Source organism: Syngnathus scovelli, chromosome 4 (assembly GCF_024217435.2).
Source record: "Syngnathus scovelli strain Florida chromosome 4, RoL_Ssco_1.2, whole genome shotgun sequence".
In the NCBI taxonomy this organism is placed as follows: domain Eukaryota; kingdom Metazoa; phylum Chordata; class Actinopteri; order Syngnathiformes; family Syngnathidae; genus Syngnathus; species Syngnathus scovelli.
The window spans coordinates 16719073-16735491 of NC_090850.1; the positions used below are offsets into that span (position 1 = coordinate 16719073).

General features: G+C 41.6%; 3 protein-coding genes and 1 long non-coding RNA gene across 7 annotated transcripts; 3 read left to right on the forward strand and 1 right to left on the reverse strand.

Moving 5' to 3' along the window:
* The first annotated feature begins 618 nt into the window (after positions 1-618).
* Positions 619-6204, forward strand: cgref1 (cell growth regulator with EF-hand domain 1). 4 transcript variants are annotated; one of them, XM_049718907.2, is made up of 7 exons: positions 619-3005; positions 3792-3901; positions 4167-4241; positions 4832-4896; positions 5021-5145; positions 5253-5354; positions 5493-6204. In XM_049718907.2, the coding sequence occupies exons 2-7, from the start codon at positions 3813-3815 to the stop codon at positions 5775-5777; spliced, it is 741 nt and encodes a 246-aa protein (XP_049574864.1). In that variant the 5' UTR covers positions 619-3005; positions 3792-3812; the 3' UTR covers positions 5778-6204. The 4 variants fall into 4 exon arrangements, with proteins under 4 accessions (XP_049574864.1, XP_049574865.1, XP_049574862.1 ...); XM_049718908.2 differs by having other exon boundaries at positions 619-2926; XM_049718905.2 differs by having other exon boundaries at positions 624-3005; positions 3805-3901.
* Positions 6205-6795: 591 nt separating this feature from the next.
* On the forward strand, positions 6796-7598 carry LOC125967519 (uncharacterized). The gene is made up of 3 exons (XR_007480756.2): positions 6796-7154; positions 7234-7323; positions 7384-7598. It is a non-coding gene; the product is annotated as an uncharacterized lncRNA (long non-coding RNA).
* A 2066-nt stretch (positions 7599-9664) lies between these two features.
* On the forward strand, positions 9665-11736 carry efcab2 (EF-hand calcium binding domain 2). Its single transcript, XM_049718030.2, has 7 exons — positions 9665-9730; positions 9862-9931; positions 10028-10100; positions 10193-10269; positions 11128-11170; positions 11463-11529; positions 11586-11736. Exons 1-7 carry the CDS (start codon positions 9706-9708, stop codon positions 11702-11704), a joined length of 474 nt encoding a protein of 157 aa, XP_049573987.1. The 5' UTR covers positions 9665-9705; the 3' UTR covers positions 11705-11736.
* Positions 11737-11869: 133 nt separating this feature from the next.
* Positions 11870-16179, reverse strand: adpgk2 (ADP-dependent glucokinase 2). The gene is made up of 7 exons (XM_049718028.2): positions 15767-16179; positions 14787-14946; positions 14443-14633; positions 14227-14323; positions 14025-14161; positions 13823-13959; positions 11870-13734 (listed from the first exon to the last, which is right to left on the reverse strand). Exons 1-7 carry the CDS (start codon positions 15960-15962, stop codon positions 13177-13179), a joined length of 1476 nt encoding a protein of 491 aa, XP_049573985.1. The 5' UTR covers positions 15963-16179; the 3' UTR covers positions 11870-13176.
* Between the last annotated feature and the right edge of the window lie 240 nt (positions 16180-16419).

Here is a 16419-nt window from a genome sequence, read left to right on the forward strand (position 1 = left end):
TGTGTGCGTGTGTGTACTATGTGTGTGTGCGTGCGTGTTATTGTACTGCAACACAATTAGTGCTTCCTGACTGTCTACTAGTTGTAATGACCAGAAACTCATAATAATAGGCTTGTGGAATGTGATGGCAACTAATTCAAACAGACCCAAGAGTATAGAAATGCCTGGCATTTGTGAGAGTGCGTGCGTGCGTGTGTGTGTGTGTGTGTGTGTGTGTGTGTGTGTGTGTGTGTGTGTGTGTGTGTGTGTGTGTGTGTGTGTGTGTGTGTGTGTGTGTGTGTGTGTTTGTGGGTGTGTGTGCACGTTGTCCATCGTCTATTTCATCCCAGTCTGAAACCATATAAAACCGGATCTAACGAGACCCAGCATGCTGATCATTGAGCGAGTTGTCATTGTAGGCTCAATTTGTATTGTATTACAAAGCCAAGCCTCATAGAAAAGATTTAAAAAAAAAAAAGTCTACACACCCTTGTCCAAAAGTCAGGACACATTTAATTATTTAGTTTCCTACCAATAATGTGAAAGAAATTCTCCTACGGCACAAATTGAAATGTGAACGGGAAAACAATTTTTAATGAAATAAATGCAAAAATAAAAAGGAATAATAAATAAATAAATAAATAAATAAATAAATAAATAAATAAATAAATAACTTTTTGTTCCTAATTTCACAACACTGTTCAGCACACAGCATGGTGCTGGCAGCATTATATTGTACAGGCAAGTAATTTCTTCTTTGTTTCAGTTTTTAATTAAAAACAAACAAAGAACAACAAAAAACATTTGAACAAGGTTATGTAAAAAAATAATAATTGTATTTTACGCGGAAGAATCCCACAATACTCTCAATTGCTAGTGTGCATCACTTCATGACTGGTTGAATGAATGGCAACAAGTGGATTCACGTTTCCCTGGACATTCTGTCATCTAGGATTAGCATTTATTCTTTTTTCTCATGTCAGTGGCATAAATGGATGGACACATTTGTAATAAATAAATGATACTTTTCTGACGAGATAGTGAAATTGAATATTTTCCTGACGATCTAGCTCAAATGTGCAAAATGGTTGGGAGTCATCATTTTAATGCAATATAATACAAACAATTTAACCTGACACCGTAAGCTGTTTGTTATTTTGAATGTTGCAGGTTTTTTAATTAAAAGCATTTCAAAGAGTTGAAAGAACCTCACAGGTGCATGTTAGTGTTCTCATGTGCGAGCCCTGCGACACAAATCATTGTTAATTTAAGCCATCATATACCAGATCGTGTGTTGACGTTAAATTGGGGTCCAGGCCTAAATATAGCTCCCATGGTTTGGACTGTTGAGGCCCACAAAATAGTACAAGTTAATCCATGTTATGTAACTGAGTGGAGGTGGAGGGGCTTCCAAATGGGACCTGTGCTTGAGTGTGTGCGTGTGTGAGTATGCACGTGAATGCACTTGGGCTATGCTGAAAACAAACAGTCCTGCAGTTGCGTGACATGATGCTGGGAAGTGGGCACAGCTCACAAAACATGGGGACATGTATGGAGTCAACATCTGCTAATTGTTTCACATGTGCAAAGGTGGAGGTACATCGACAAAAAAAGGTTCCATCACTCAGATCGGAACAACTGGACAGGACTCAGCAACTTTTGTTTTTTTTTAAACTACGAGTTATTTGAAGTGCTTTTGATGCATAAATCTAAAACAATCTTGCTGATATGAAAATACCTTGAAAATTGTAATTATTAATGGTTAACAATAGCGGAAGCTGGAGTGAGCATAGTCGGGATGAGAATCGTCCCCTTAACCTTGCATTCGGAAACTAATTGTATCGTTTTCTGCCACATTCGCGAAAGCGCGCACACACGCATGCGCGCGCGTACAGGCGCACAAAGCTACGACTCAGCAATTACAATTATTCTTCAGTGGGATGTTTGTACACTATCCAGCTGTGACATATGAGATGAAATCATACACTGTAACCACAAGTGCAAGTGTTCATGTTTTATTTTCTCTTGAGCACCTACTCTGCACTGTATTGTCATGGTTTTTACCAAGGTGTCTGTATGTTTTACATTTATTTATTGATTGATTGATTTATTTATTCGTTTGTTTGTTTGTGTAACTTGGTGGAGTAAGCGAGCTCTGAGGAAATAATAGGACAATGACATACCGATTTGTGTGTAAGTGACTGCAATGTATTGCAAAATGTTTCATGTTGCTTGTTGAGTTAAGACCAAATAAGATTTTCTTATTTCTTTATTTGTGAATGCATGCATGCAATTGCATATCCAAAGAAACACTTGAACACTGCGCTGTATTTACTTTTTAGTGTGTCGCCTCCCAGTGGTTGTTAGCGGGAATGGCAACAACCGAAGCAGAAGTAAATGGATGGCTAGATAGATAGATGGCTGGAAAAAGGCTGTGTATTTTTTTTTCTTTGACCTTCCCTGATTGATTGAGCTAAATCACACGTTTCTGACTTTTGTAATGAGGCGTGTGGGGTTATTAATAATCAGGAATGGCTCATTGTAAATGTGTGCGCGTGTACGTGCGTCCGTGTGTGTCCCACGTAGTAAATATAAGTTCAAATGCTTGCACTTGCAGTCTACTGTGAACTTCCAAAAACTCAAATGTCTTTGGGCGGAGCCCTCGTGTCACGCATCCAATGAAACGAAATCAAAACTTGCAGTCGACGCCAAATGAAACAAGCTGGATCTCGTTGTGGACGTGGCCAAGACACGCTGGCTTGCGCGCACGCGCGAGTGTGTGTGCACGCACGTGTGTGTGTGTGCTGCCGGGACCTTCCACGTGGCCCAGAACACACTCATTTTCCATTCGGGAGCAGTCGGGAGCGCGCGCCTGACGCAGTGCAGAACCCACGGCGCGTTCACGTAACAGCAGCAGCAGCAGCCGGAGCAGAAGGCACTGCTACCGGTAAGTGAACGCACCACTGCATGAATAACGTCGTCTCGCCTTTTACCTCTCCGTGACCTCACTTCATTTGGCCTGACAGGTACGTGACCGCGTGACCTTACACTTCCTCTGCATTGCATGCTAGCTGTCATTTTCTCACAATGGATGTATTTTGGTAGAACGTTCGCCGTTTCATTTTCAGTGACTGGAACCGACTTCTCACGTAGATTTCTACTTACTGGTCGTGTCATTAGGGACAGTTGCACGATCTATTGAGGTCCTACACAAGAGCTAAAGAAAAGAATGAAAAAGAAAAAAGAACGTCTGCCTTGTGCATGGAAAGAGTATGCAGAAAAGTATGTAGAAAAGCTCCACAATGTTTTATTTACTTCGTACGTTTTGGCAGCGTTAATATCACGAGATGTTGGTATCCTCCATCAGAGTCACTCAATTATGAATTTGCAATGATAAAGCTATTGAATTATGTCATTTATGGGATTTTGGTTTGTTCCACACATCTCAGTGTGTGCAATATATGATTAAATGATACTTAAGAAAGAAAACAAACATGATTATATTGCCCACAAGTAATTTGATATAACAAGTCATGTTGATAATCTATTTTCAACATCATATTAAATATTTTGTAAGTGTCCCTGAAATTGCTGTCCTCATTGTGAGAAACCCTCATATTGCTACCTGCAATGTCTTTTTTTTAAAAAATAGAATACATATTTGGCGGTAAATAAAAACAGCAATATTTTTAAAAATGTAATGCTACCTACTATCATTTTCTTGTAAAGTTATAAATACTCAAAGAAGGTGTGGTAGTTGTCACATTCTAACATAACAGGCCATCACATGCAGCTGCTTAATGACTTAAAAGTGTGTTTGTTTAGACGCTATCATGGATACATATCTGAGCAGACTGGTCCCTTCAGTTCTGGTTCTGGCCCTGGTACTGCAGGTTCACCTGTCCCAGCCTGCACCTCAAAGGTAAACCGCATGTTTGTATAGCATTCACTCCGTACTCGCTCCGAGTTACTGAATGTGAATATGTTGCTAAGCTTTCTGACCGAATGTTTAATCCTGTGACTTCTGCTCTCAGCGAGTAAAGAAAGAATACTGTGTCATTGTTATCCCCACAGAAAGTATAATACTACAACAGTAGATTATTTTGGTGTTATGCATACATATTTGCATGGTTGTTGAGTAATATTGAATTTATTTGTGCATTTTCAACTTTTCAATACATCCAAAGAGAGGAACCAGAGCAAGCCCACCCAGATTCCAAAGTGCTGATCAATCCTTTTGGTTCAGGAGAAGAAGAGCGAAGGTGACTGACACAACAACAATAAAGTTAAAGTTTAAGTTCCAATGATCATCACAAATTTGATTTGGTGTAAACCGACACATAATCAACATACATTTCTGTTTTAGTGCGACAAGACACTATTGTCCGCTCACTGTGGACTTTAGCTGCGGCGTTGTTATAATGATGTCCTACACTGATAAGAGAATACGTGGAATGATACTGATTCATATTGCAATCTACATTTACAGTATATGTAGTAAACTGGCTCATTGTGACATATCTTTGAAAACATTTTAGACTGTTCACAATATTGGGTGCACTTGATTCATATTCATAAATCAAATATGATCAAGTTAATCAAGATTATTATTTTTTTACATCTATGACTTGTGTTATTGTTTTGGTTTTGAATCTACTTCGACCTTCCTATGTCAACTTCGTCCTATACATTTCCAAAACACAATTGAAGTCTCTAAATTGTCCAAAGGTGTGAATGTGAGCGCTTATTATTGTCATTGTCATTTGCAGTCAATATTGAATCTGACTTAGAGCTGTTTGTATTCTTATGCTGCACTTCCCAATATTCTACTTTAACCGTGCGTATGTCACAGGTTGCTGCAGCGTTACATCCAGTTAACAAGAAAAGATGATGTTCAGATCAACTCACGGGATGAAGGTAAATATAAGCATCCAATCAACTTTGAGCTTCACATGGCCAACTAGACATGCTAAGCTACTGTAAGTATTAAAAATGATAAGTTCAACATCAACCTAACTTATCATTCCTGTTGTTTGTTTAGAAGTGTTCTACCTGTTTCGTCTCTATGACTTCGACCGCAGTGAGCGGCTGGATGGCTTGGAGATGATGAAGCTACTGTCTGACTACAACTCCCAGCATGCACCTGAGGAACAAGCCAATGACATGGTGAGGAGGAGTGGCTGCATGACCTGAAAATTTTCATTGCAACTGTTTTGGTTTATTTTTCATTTTCAGTGCGTAAAACATTTTGTTGATGATATGTTGGTGTCCAGGTGGTATCCTTGGTGGATTTCCTTCTTCAGAGTCAGGATGTTAACGGGGATGGTCTCTTGGATGCCTCAGAGCTACTTTCGCCTCACAGAGCTCACACAGAGGTAGCACACAATATTGTCTGCTCTAATTGGCTATTAACTTAATACAGTTATATTAAATTAATATAATTTAATATAATTATTTTATATGAACGTATTTGACCATTGTAATGTAAGCCCCTCTGCCTTTGGAACATAAAGGACAAGAACATCCCTGTTGACGAGCCAAAGGCGATACTGGATGAGAGGATGCCAGACGTTGGCACCAAGCAGAAGACGATGGAAGTGGCCAAGCAAGAGGAGGAACATGATGAACATGTTCAGCCTCATCACGAGGAAGTACAACAAGATGTTGGAGCAGAAGAAGAACAAGAGTCCATACAGCAAATAGATGAACATAAAAGAGAACAAGTTCAAGAAGACTTTGCAGCAGATCAGAGGCATGAACAGGAAGTCCCTGTACATCAGGGCCAACCAGAAATATGAACACACACACACACAAAGTGCTGCAGTGGACTGATGGAAAAACATATGGTGGTCTAGGATTATACATTATATTGATATCCATTATCTCAGACCACTTCTATGCACTTTTTATGCAACTGGAGCAAAAAGAAGTCTTAAATTAAAAAATGCAATATTTTATTCAAACTGAAGCCTTAATTTTAATGTTGTATATTTAGTCTGATGGTACTAATTTTTAAAAGCATTGGACATGGTGTTCGGGATTGTGTTCTTTTTAGGGATCTATCCCGTTTACATGTCGTGCACCCAGGAGGTGTGTGCCGTGCATGGTGCAATAAAATCAGCCATTGTCTTCCTTCCTCGACATGTTTTCTCATATGCTGAACCTCAATTTACAAAGTTAGGCACAATTGGTGAGGTGAATTTCAATAAACATCACATTACTTTAGCTCCCCCCAAATTATGTCTGTTTCTCCATTGCAGTGTGCTATGAATTGGTTAAATAATTGCTATAATTGTGTCTTTTCATCCCTTTTCTGGACCATTTAACCAGAAATAGTTTTGTATTAATTTGCACAGTGTAATATGATTGCATACCATGTGACGATCTATCTACGTATGTATTTAAAAGAAATATTAGGTGTGAATCGCAAGGGAAGCTGCTATAAATAAGAAATGGATGAAATTACATGATATATTTATTTCATAAAGCACTAAAGAGGCAGAGTACACTTTTCATTTAAAAACTATTCATGATAAATGAATCAAGTATTACAGCGTAGTCTTGTTTTTTATACAGGTGTTGTGATTTTTTTAATACGGCACATATTTCACCTTTGCTGTGGTTAATGACGTCACGGGGACGTCACCCAGAAGTTATGTTATCCCTGATGGTTTTGGGGTACACTTGCCTGTCTTCGATTCCCGCATATGACGATTAGTGTTGGCTCGTAAGTGAACGATTCGTACAAAGGACCGAATCATTTCAGTGAACGAGAATGAACGAATCACTTCCTCAAGTGATTCGTTCTTTTTCCAGTTCATATGACTTCAACCAGTAGGTGTCGGTAATGCGCGTTGAAGCTGGTGCCACCTCACCGTAAAACAAAACGAAGTAGAAAATGACTAGAACGGATCAGTGAGGGAACGAATCCTGACTTTCCCGTTCGCGAACGAGTTCATCATTAACTGCCTTCCTTCCCCCCGTGCATCAACGGATCAGTCAGTGAACGTGTTGTGTCTCCCTCCTGGCGTGAACTATGTAAGCCAGAATGTCGATTTACGATGTGCCAAGGAAAGAAAGAACCACTCACTGAAACACCACTTCTTTTATGCACATTTTCTCCAAGCTAACGGCTAACTTTATTGCATGAAGGGATGCGTCGTTATGCAACAACGGTGAGATTATGCTTCTTTTTGGGTAACCTTGATTTTATAACACTTACAGTAGTTTTAACGGTGATGTGAATGCGTACAGACAGGAGGTGGAGCGGCTGGTCCACTGGTGCAGCCAAAACCACCTGGAGCTGAACCGGCTCAAGACCATGGAGATGACAGTGGATTTCAGGTTGAGACCCTTCACCACTTTCACCCCTCACTATACACAGTAATACTATTCTCTCCACAGACACCTTCAAGTTCCTGTGAACCACAATCTCTCGGGACCTGAAATGGACCGGCCACATAGACTCTGTCCGGAAGAAGGCCCAGCAGAGGCTGTACTTCCTGAGGCAGCTGAAGAAGTTCAACCTGCCACGGGAGCTGCTGAAGACCTTCTACACTGCCATCATCCAGTCTGTCCTCTGCACCTCCATCACTGTCTGGTTTGGATCGGCCTCCTAACAAGACTGCAACGGACAATCAGGACTGCAGAAAAGATCATTGGAATCAACCTCCCATCTATTCATACTTGTACCTGTCCAGGAAACGTGCAAGCAACTTCTCTACAGACCCTTCTCACCCAGGTTGCAGTCTGTTTGAACTACTCCCCTCCGGATGGCGTTAGAGAGCTCTGTACGCCAAAACCAGCAGTCACAGAGACAACTTCTTCCCCCAGGCTGTTGCTCTGATGAACTCACACCACTCTTAGTCTCAGAGTCATTGCTGTGCAATAACGTCCTGTTCACCACACCTTTTTTGAATTGTCCACACTGTTTGTACTGTGTCCTCTCTGCATCCATTGCAGCCTGGTATTCCTGGAAGAGGGACCCTCTCATCTGTGGTCTCTTCTCAAGGTTTCTCATTTCTCCTAGCTGAAGTTTGAGTTTTTCCTTGCCCTCCTGGGAGTTTAAGATCAGGTGAAGATTTGTCATTTTTCACATGTCCTGAGTGTTGTTAGTCACCTAAATGTTGAACAGAGGCTGTAATGTACTGAAGTCAAATTCCTTATTTGGCACGCTCAAACATGGCGAATAAAAACTCTTGAATCTTGAAATTTACTTTTAATATTATTTATCATTATTATGATTATTTTAATAAACAGTAAAATCTGTTAAAACTTGTCTGGTGTTTTATTCCTTGTTTTTATTTTTTTGGGCATGAAAACAAAAATTTGACATTTGGTTAACTGCTTTATATGACAATATGTATATGTGTTTTACGTTTTGTACGTTGGTGTCCCCCCCAAATAAAGAGCAAGTAGTCAAATACACATTCTTGACATGTACAAAAAATGCTGGTGTACCTAATGGGGTGTCTGTGTGATGTCACAAATCAACCAGCCAATCAGGAGGTGGGGGTGAGGGCGGGTGTGGTACTTTTCACTTTCAATTCAGTTTTGGCCATGATTTTTCCCTAATGAAGTGGCCTGTTATTAGGTACACCTGAAAATGGCGGCGTACCTAATGGAGTGTCCGAGTGATGTCACAGATCAAACAGCCAATCAGAAAGTGGGGGTGAGGGCGGGTGTGGCACTTTTCACTTAAACCAGGGGTGCCGACCTCTAGTCCTCGAAGGGCTGCGTTCCAACATGTTTTCCAAGTGACCCTCGTTAAGCGCACCTGCGTGAAAAGTTTTAGCTCCTTTCACGTTCCACAGTAGCTAAAACTTTTCACGCAGGTGCACTTAACGAGGGAATCTTGGAAAACATGTTGGAATGCGGCCCCGAGAACTAGAGCTTGACACCTGTGACCTTTGACCATGATATTTCCCTAATAAAGTGGCCTGGTACACTTGAAAATGGCGGTGTACCTAATGGAGTGTCCGTGCGATTCCCTCGTTAAGTGCACCTGCGTGAAAAGTTTTAGCTCCTGCAGAAGGTGAAAGTGACCAAAAACTTTTCACGCAGGTGCACTTAACGAGGGAATCACTTGGACATTCCATTAGGTACACTGCCATTTTAGGCGAGAGCTTGACACCTGAGACCTTTGAACATGATATTTCCCTAATAAAGTGGCCTGTTATTAGATACACTTGAAAATGGCGGTGTACCTAATGGAGTGTCCGTATGATTCCCTCGTTAAGTGCACCTGCGTGAAAAGTTTTAGCTTCTGCAGAACGTGAAAGGAGCTAAAACTTTTCACGCAGGTGCGCTTAACGAGGGTCACTTGGAAAACATATTGGAACGCGGCCCCTTGAGGACTGGAGGTCGAAACCCCTGGTTTAAGTGAGAAGTGCCACAACCGCCCTCACCCCCACTTTCTGATTGGTTGTTTGATCTGTGACGTCACACGGACACTCCTTCAGGTACACCGCCATTTTCAGATTCGTTGAACGATTCGTTTGAACGAATCTTTTGAGAGAACTGATTCTAAAGATTCAGTTCATTTAAAAGAACTGTAATGCACATGTGTGTGAGACATAACAAAATAATCTCACCGTGTAAATAAAAGTGATTTTAGTTATAATTATGATCATGATTATAATCAATATAAAAGTATTTCTGTCCATTTTAATTGTACTTCACAGTTCTATCTAACGTTTTTGGTTGCTATGGCGACCGTTAAACAACATGGCGCTCAACGCGCAAATTGCAGGTTTGTTTCCCGAACGAAAACAAAACGAACAAAAACCGCCGTCAAGATTAAGACAAGACAAATTAATTCACATGAAAGTAGAAAACTATTCTTAATGCTAATACTTAAAGAATATTTTCTTTTTCTCTCAGAGGTGGAAAAAAAGATCCGAGCAGCTTTCGAAGCGTTCGACTACCAATCAAACAACACAGTCGATGTGCGGTAAGAGAAAAATAATCGTTTTAAAAATGTAGTGATGTAGTGTATTCTTGTATCCGAGGTATCAAATATTTTAGCGTATACTATTTGTTTTCTCAGCGAAATTGGCACAATCATCTATTCTCTGGGTCGCTTCCCCAGTCAGGCAGAGCTGCATAACTTCATAGCTGAGGTCAGAAACCTGTTGAAATATGTTGGACGAATTCAAAAGGTGGGCCTTGCTATTTTTATTTGAGTAACTAAATAGGTGTTTTTCCAACCCAGGTGGAAGAGGACCAAACAGGATACATCCACTTGGACCGCTTCCTTCCTGCCATGAGCTATGTTTTAACGGAACATAAGTAGGATGTCTATCATGTTACCTGCCATGTGTTTGACTCTCAATGTGCATCAGGACGACCTTTGAATATATGTGCCACGACATTAAATACACACTTGGACAAACCAATGAGATCCAATACAAGAACTGATAATGAAGTCAAGGTTTCAGACTAGGAATTCAAATTAGGGTCGTGGTTACAAACTAGGGTTAGGGTTTTAAAGTGGGATTTCAAACTAGGGTTAGGGTTTTAAAGTAAGATATCAAACTCGGGTGAAGGTTTCAAATTAGGGTTAAGGTTTCAAACTAGTGAAAGTTTCAAACAAAAATCTCAAACTAGTGTTTCAAACTTCGGTTAGATATTCAAAGTAGGATTTAAAACTAGGGTAAGGCTTTTAAACCTGAGTTAGGAACTCAAAGTAGGGTTTAAAACTAGGATTAAGGTTTCAAACTAGGGTTAGGCATTCAAAGTAGTGTTTAAAACGATGGTTAGGATTTAAAACTAGGGTTAGGGGTTCAAAGTATGCTTTCAAACAAGGATTAGCGATTCAAACTAGGGTTTTAAACTAGGGTTAGGGTTTCAAACCGGGGTTTTAAACTAGAGTTAAGGTTTTAAACCAGGGTTAGGGATTCAAACTAGGGTTTTAAACTAGAGTTAGGGATTCAAACTCGGGATTCAAATTAGGGTTAGGGTTTCAAACTAGTATTTTAAACTAGGGTTAAGATTTCAAACTTGAGTTAGGGTTTCAAGCTAGGATTTCAAACTACAGTTAAGGTTTCAAACTAGATTTAGGGATTCAAAGTAGGGTTTTAAACTAGCGTTAGGATTTGAAACTAGGGTTATGTTCACTAAGGTCATGGTCCCCTGCTTGTGTTAAAGGTTCCCTCCCATCTCTGAGGACGTTTTGCTTCAAGCATTTGAGGTAAGGGCGCCCACACGATAGTCATGTCTGTTTGCCTTGCAGAAAGAGTTTGTAAACGCACACTCATGCTTGTCAAACCAGTAATACATGCCACAGTTCACTCAAAATCGTAGGTTGAAATGACTGCCTTTAACTTTAAGGCTTTGCACAAGTCAAGTAACTAAAAAGGTCTTAAAAAAACACTTTTCTTTTTTAAATATACTATACCTACTTCTTTTAAAACAAACTTTTGCTTGTTATTCCGCCAACTATACTATAATATAATCAATTGTTGTCGTAATTCTGTGTTGAGGTTCTTGATAGTGAAAAGAAGGGCTACTTGGACCCGGATGATCTGTCACAGTACATGATGGAGGAAGGTAAAGCATTTTTTCCCCCAAACACAAGCAGCATTTGAGTCATATGTCGACATCAGGTGAAACCTTCACTCAAGAGGAGATGGACGAGATGTTGACAGCCCTCACTGACCATGAGACCAACTTGATTTACAGCAAAGACTTACTCAACCATCTCATCATGGACCCAGAAGTGTAGGGCACAGCAAAATAAATGTGATCTGGAATAAATCAATGGTACCATCAACTTTGTGTTTGCAGCAGGGGTTTCACAACAGCTGTTTGTTCTAGCTTTCAAGTTAGCATAAGTCAATTTGTACATATTGAAGCACATTTCACTCCAAAATTATCCTTTCCGTATGAATTTGATTCATTTCCAGCATTTATTCCCACCACAGCATCAGCTCAGACTGATACAAAGAAAAATTGAAGGTAGCTTATTTAGTCTTCACCTGACACCTGTTGCATTGTAACATGGCGACACATAAAAAACCCCAATGTGGATTAAATAGAAAATAGTGGCAAAGGTGGAAAGTACAAAGCGTAATGGGGACAAGGAGGCGTTACATGTGCAGTGGAATGTTTACAGGGGCAGTCCTTGCTACTTATTTGGTCCTCAGACAGTAACACCTAAAGTAGAGTGATGTTAAATGATAAGTGCAGTATATGCAGTGGTCTCTTGAACATGTTTTTGTGTTCTTACACAGCAAGTGACATAATTAAAAAAAAAAAAATAGCAGGCCTAAAAGCTATACTTTCACATATATTGGGATCATTTAAAGTTTCAAACAATTTCTTTTCATTTCACAACAATATGGAAGAATTGATGCAGGATTGGCCTTCCAAATAGCATTGGACCAATCAGCTTGGCTCATTTTTACCAATTGCACTATAACTTGAAACAAAATTCGAGAGCAGTGGATTGGGGCTAAATGTCATGCAGTACTTAGCTGCAACCAGCAGTACATTGACAGAACACTGGGATGGAAAAGGAGGTTAGACTGAACATTCAAACAAGTATTCCATCCGTTTAAAAACAACACTTTAAAAAATTACTTTTTTTTGCATAGTCAATCAATGAAATTGAGTCAAAATGCCCACCACTTCGAAGAACTAAGAGCCCTCTGAAACTAACTGTTAAAACAGAATTTTCCCAATTTTCCTTGTAGCTATTCTGTAATCACTGAAAAGACCCCTCAAAATCTGGCATTTTTCCGCTCAAACCCCAAAAGACATACAGATGAACAACAATTCACATGTACGGGCAATTTAAGAGTTCATTTAGAGCATGTTTTGGGGGAATGTGTGAGGAAGCTAGAGAAAACCCATGCAGGAACCGGAAGAACATGCAAATGAGTCCAGATTGGAACCCCAAACTCAAAACAGTGATAATGTGCTAACTCTTGAACTGCGGTACCATCTTGAAATCCAAACAACTAAAAATAGAAAAAGGATTGGTAAATTAAACCTGTAATACGAGCCTTTCTGTGAGTGCTTTTTTGTAAAGTTTAGAATGGAAAGAGCAGAACCTTGACAAAATATTCTGTTAATTTCTCTCACTTAACTTGAGTGGTCCACCTTATTATTAATCCAACAGGCAGTAGCGTCGGTGCCCGTGTTTTGCATCACACTAGGTTGAACAGAGTCGCAGCATGGTTAGTTTGTGCTGCTTCAGATCTGGAGCACCAGTCCGGCAGCTGAGATGTTGTCTCCCCCGCCCGCGGTCTGGTACACCTCGGTGCACACCAACACGGGCGCCACGCAGATCTCATAGTCCTCCTCCTCCCAGCAACTGACGGGCCGGCTCTCCTGGAGGGGGATGCGCTGGCTGCCCTCCTGTCGGCTGACGGAAAACGAGTCATCCAGGATGAGCCTGGCCTTGCTGGGGTCGATGTCGTTGGAGCCGCACACGTGGCGGTTGGCCGTGAGCGAGGCCTTGGCGGTGGCCGACATGGTGTTCTTCCACTGGGAGCCCCGGGTCACGATAATTGCCTGGAAGGCTAACGTGTGCACGTGGAGGCGGGTCAGGGGCTTGCCCTGCGTTTGAGCATCGTCACCTTGAGCGTCGGCGTCTTTGTAGCGCTGGTTGACCATGCGGTAGACCTCTCTCATCTGGTCCAGGACAGTAGCGACACGAGGGTTGGGGTCAGACAGTACTGTGATGGTGGAGCCTTTGAGGAGGCTCAGCAGGTTGGGGAGCTCCTGCTCGTTCATTCCCAAAGAGTCCACCTGGGTTAGCAGAAACATGATGACGATCAGAACTTCTCATTATCAATAGCGCTCATCTTAATTGAGGACCCAGGTTAGTTTGACGTACTTGAGGAACGACATAATGAAGCAGGTCTTCCATGATGCTCTCTTCTACAAAACTGGCCATCTCAAAATGGACACCAAGTGTGGGAGAGGCGGCGGCCAGCACTTCGGCCAGGCGGGAGAGCAGAGCAGCACGTTCACCTGAGGTCAAGGAGTTAAAAGCGGCCACACTTCAAAGTCAACCAAATGTCTTCATTTCATCTTACCTGACTGGAATGGAAAGTTATCCATCATTTGTAAGCCACCCACAACGAGAAGATCTGGATGAAAATCTTTGAGCTTCTTTGCAAACTCCTCCATGGACGCCAGGTACGGGTTATGGTCATCACTGTGGACGATGTACCTGCATGCCAATGAAAGGTTAACTTAACATGATGCCAATCGTGCTTACTATCAACTAAGACACACCTGTTGGCTCTACGAGAGGAATACTGTCCCCACTTTGCACCAGATGGATACTCCAGGATGAGATGAATGTCTGGCTCTTCTACGGTGTTGCCTGCAACTGTAGATAGAGATAAAAATGATTCAGTGTAATCATTTTGATAAAAGCATCAAAATCGCAATATTGGAAACAGTGCGAGAAGGGTGTTTAAGGTTCCCCAGTGTGTGTTGTTTATATACCGGTGATGTGCTGTGATAGGACGTCCATGAAGTCCGGGCTAAAGCTTCCACCAAGCAACACATCACACCCCTCGTTGGCCATCCGGCCGGCCATGACTGGGGCGTTGCCACCCACCGACCATCTGTTTCCAGGTAGGTCACGGGATGCCTCGACCAGCTCGCTGAAAAGCGTCTCATTTAGCACAAAGCGCCTGCAAGGGACACCAATGACAACTTGAGCAAATGTGGACACCGTGGCCACCAGGAACATTAGCTTCCCCGGGTGACAGCAGCACAGGCACAAACATACAGTAGTACTACAGTTTCACACAAGGTAGTTTAAACAAAGGTTTGACACTGCTTACTCTGCCGCGGCGCCCGGGGCAAAGAAGTAGGCGAAGCTTTCAGACAGTTGCTCAGCGCTTTCAATGTAGTCGTGATGGAGGGGCTGGTCGGCGGGTACGAGGCCGATTTTATTGAGAAGCGACACACCGTCCACAAGCAGGTCCACGCAGCCTCCAAAACCTGCAGATAGATGGATGAATGTGCAAAGTTTGTGAAATGTGATGATTTATATCATTAAACACGGGGAAACAGAACCGGAGCATGACAACGCAAACAGACACACGGTTAACTTTTCATGTCACATAGACGCTCCACTTGAGTATCATAAGCTCAAGCATGATTTTAGTATGCTGACGTGGGACGCTATGCTAACCCACACTAGCTGCTGTCCATGTGGCTGCAAGTGGGCAAAGGTTGGAGATACAGGATAAGAACATGACAACACTAATTACAGACATAGGAGTTTAATGTGTCCCTGATTTCAAACATAGGCAAACTTATCTGGAGATATATACGGTAAAAGCAAATTCCTGCTTTGCTTATGCACATTTTATCATCGCCTTGCAAACATTCTAATGCTTGTGCAATTAATTAACGACGTCTATATATTCCGAAAGGCTTGTGAAAGAAATAAACAGGTCCTGCTAAGCAGATAAGATGCGCGTTCTTTGGACTGTATAATGCATACCTGAATTCAAATTTTAATGACTATTTGTCCGACTGCATTTCTGCGAATTAAATCCCACCAAATGAAATCATTACTTTTGCCACATTTTTTTGTGGCTTCAAAGTTTAAGCCAAGTTTCCGCACAAGACTCACAGCCAACCTTCAAGCAACAATACAAGAAAAAACCGAAAAGTAGATCGTTTTAGTTGAAGACAGTAGTCTGCAATTAAAGCCATATTTTGAGACATTTGCAGTAGCCAACTGTCACGAAATAATGTCAATGTTAGCAGTGTATTTATGTGAAATGACACGAGCTAATTCTGCTAGCCTTACCAATCGCCACCTTTGGTCGAGCGACGTGATTCATTCCAACTTTGCTCTCGGCTCGGAGTAGCGACGACAACACAGTGTCCAGCCGGCCGTCCAGTCCGTCATTGTTCGGTGAGCGAAACCAAATTGCCAGAATCACGACAAACAAGGAGATTGCAGAGCCATATTTCATCCACGGACCTCTTCCAGCGACCTCCATCGTGAGCCAGCTTGGCGAATTAGCAGTGGGCACACTTGGGACTAGGAGCGAGTTCCAACTGAGCGCCTAATGGGGCGTTTGATTTCTACAAAATACGACCTGGACGTGCAATAACGACAGTGAACTCCCCGGTCCACACGCACTCATTATCAATGCCGAATCTCAATAAAAGCGTAACACTCTTTTATGTTTGGGGTTTCATTACATTACATTAGTTTGTTTGTGGATCCACTGCTGAACATAAAGAACTTGAACATAAAGGTCACGAAATAGAGACGAGCGATAACCAAAACAAGCCTACTCTTCGCCGCCTTCTTGAAGGGGGCGTGTTTATTTTGACAACAAGGCGGAAGTAGAGTAGCCCGGAGCGTGTTTCGAAAATTTCTCATACAAACAATCGAAATATAAACCATATTTACAAGATTCATCGACCGAGTTAAAGAAACCAGTTCCTCTC

Coding starts and splice junctions, on each gene's coding strand:
- efcab2 (XM_049718030.2), top strand. CDS start 9,706: ATGGCGCTCAACGCGCAAATTGCAG. Junction 9,731..9,861: donor GCTCAACGCGCAAATTGCAG/GTTTGTTTCCCG, acceptor TTTTTCTCTCAG/AGGTGGAAAAAAAGATCCGA. Junction 9,932..10,027: donor AACAACACAGTCGATGTGCG/GTAAGAGAAAAA, acceptor TTGTTTTCTCAG/CGAAATTGGCACAATCATCT.
- adpgk2 (XM_049718028.2), bottom strand. CDS start 15,962: ATGGAGGTCGCTGGAAGAGGTCCGTGGATGAAATATGGCTCTGCAATC. Junction 14,634..14,786: donor GCCCCGGGCGCCGCGGCAGA/GTAAGCAGTGTC, acceptor TGTCCCTTGCAG/GCGCTTTGTGCTAAATGAGA. Junction 13,735..13,822: donor TTCATTATGTCGTTCCTCAA/GTACGTCAAACT, acceptor CTGCTAACCCAG/GTGGACTCTTTGGGAATGAA.
- cgref1 (XM_049718904.2), top strand. CDS start 2,692: ATGAAACAAGCTGGATCTCGTTGTGGACGTGGCCAAGACACGCTGGCT. Junction 4,242..4,831: donor TCAGGAGAAGAAGAGCGAAG/GTGACTGACACA, acceptor CGTATGTCACAG/GTTGCTGCAGCGTTACATCC. Junction 5,146..5,252: donor AGGAACAAGCCAATGACATG/GTGAGGAGGAGT, acceptor GTTGGTGTCCAG/GTGGTATCCTTGGTGGATTT.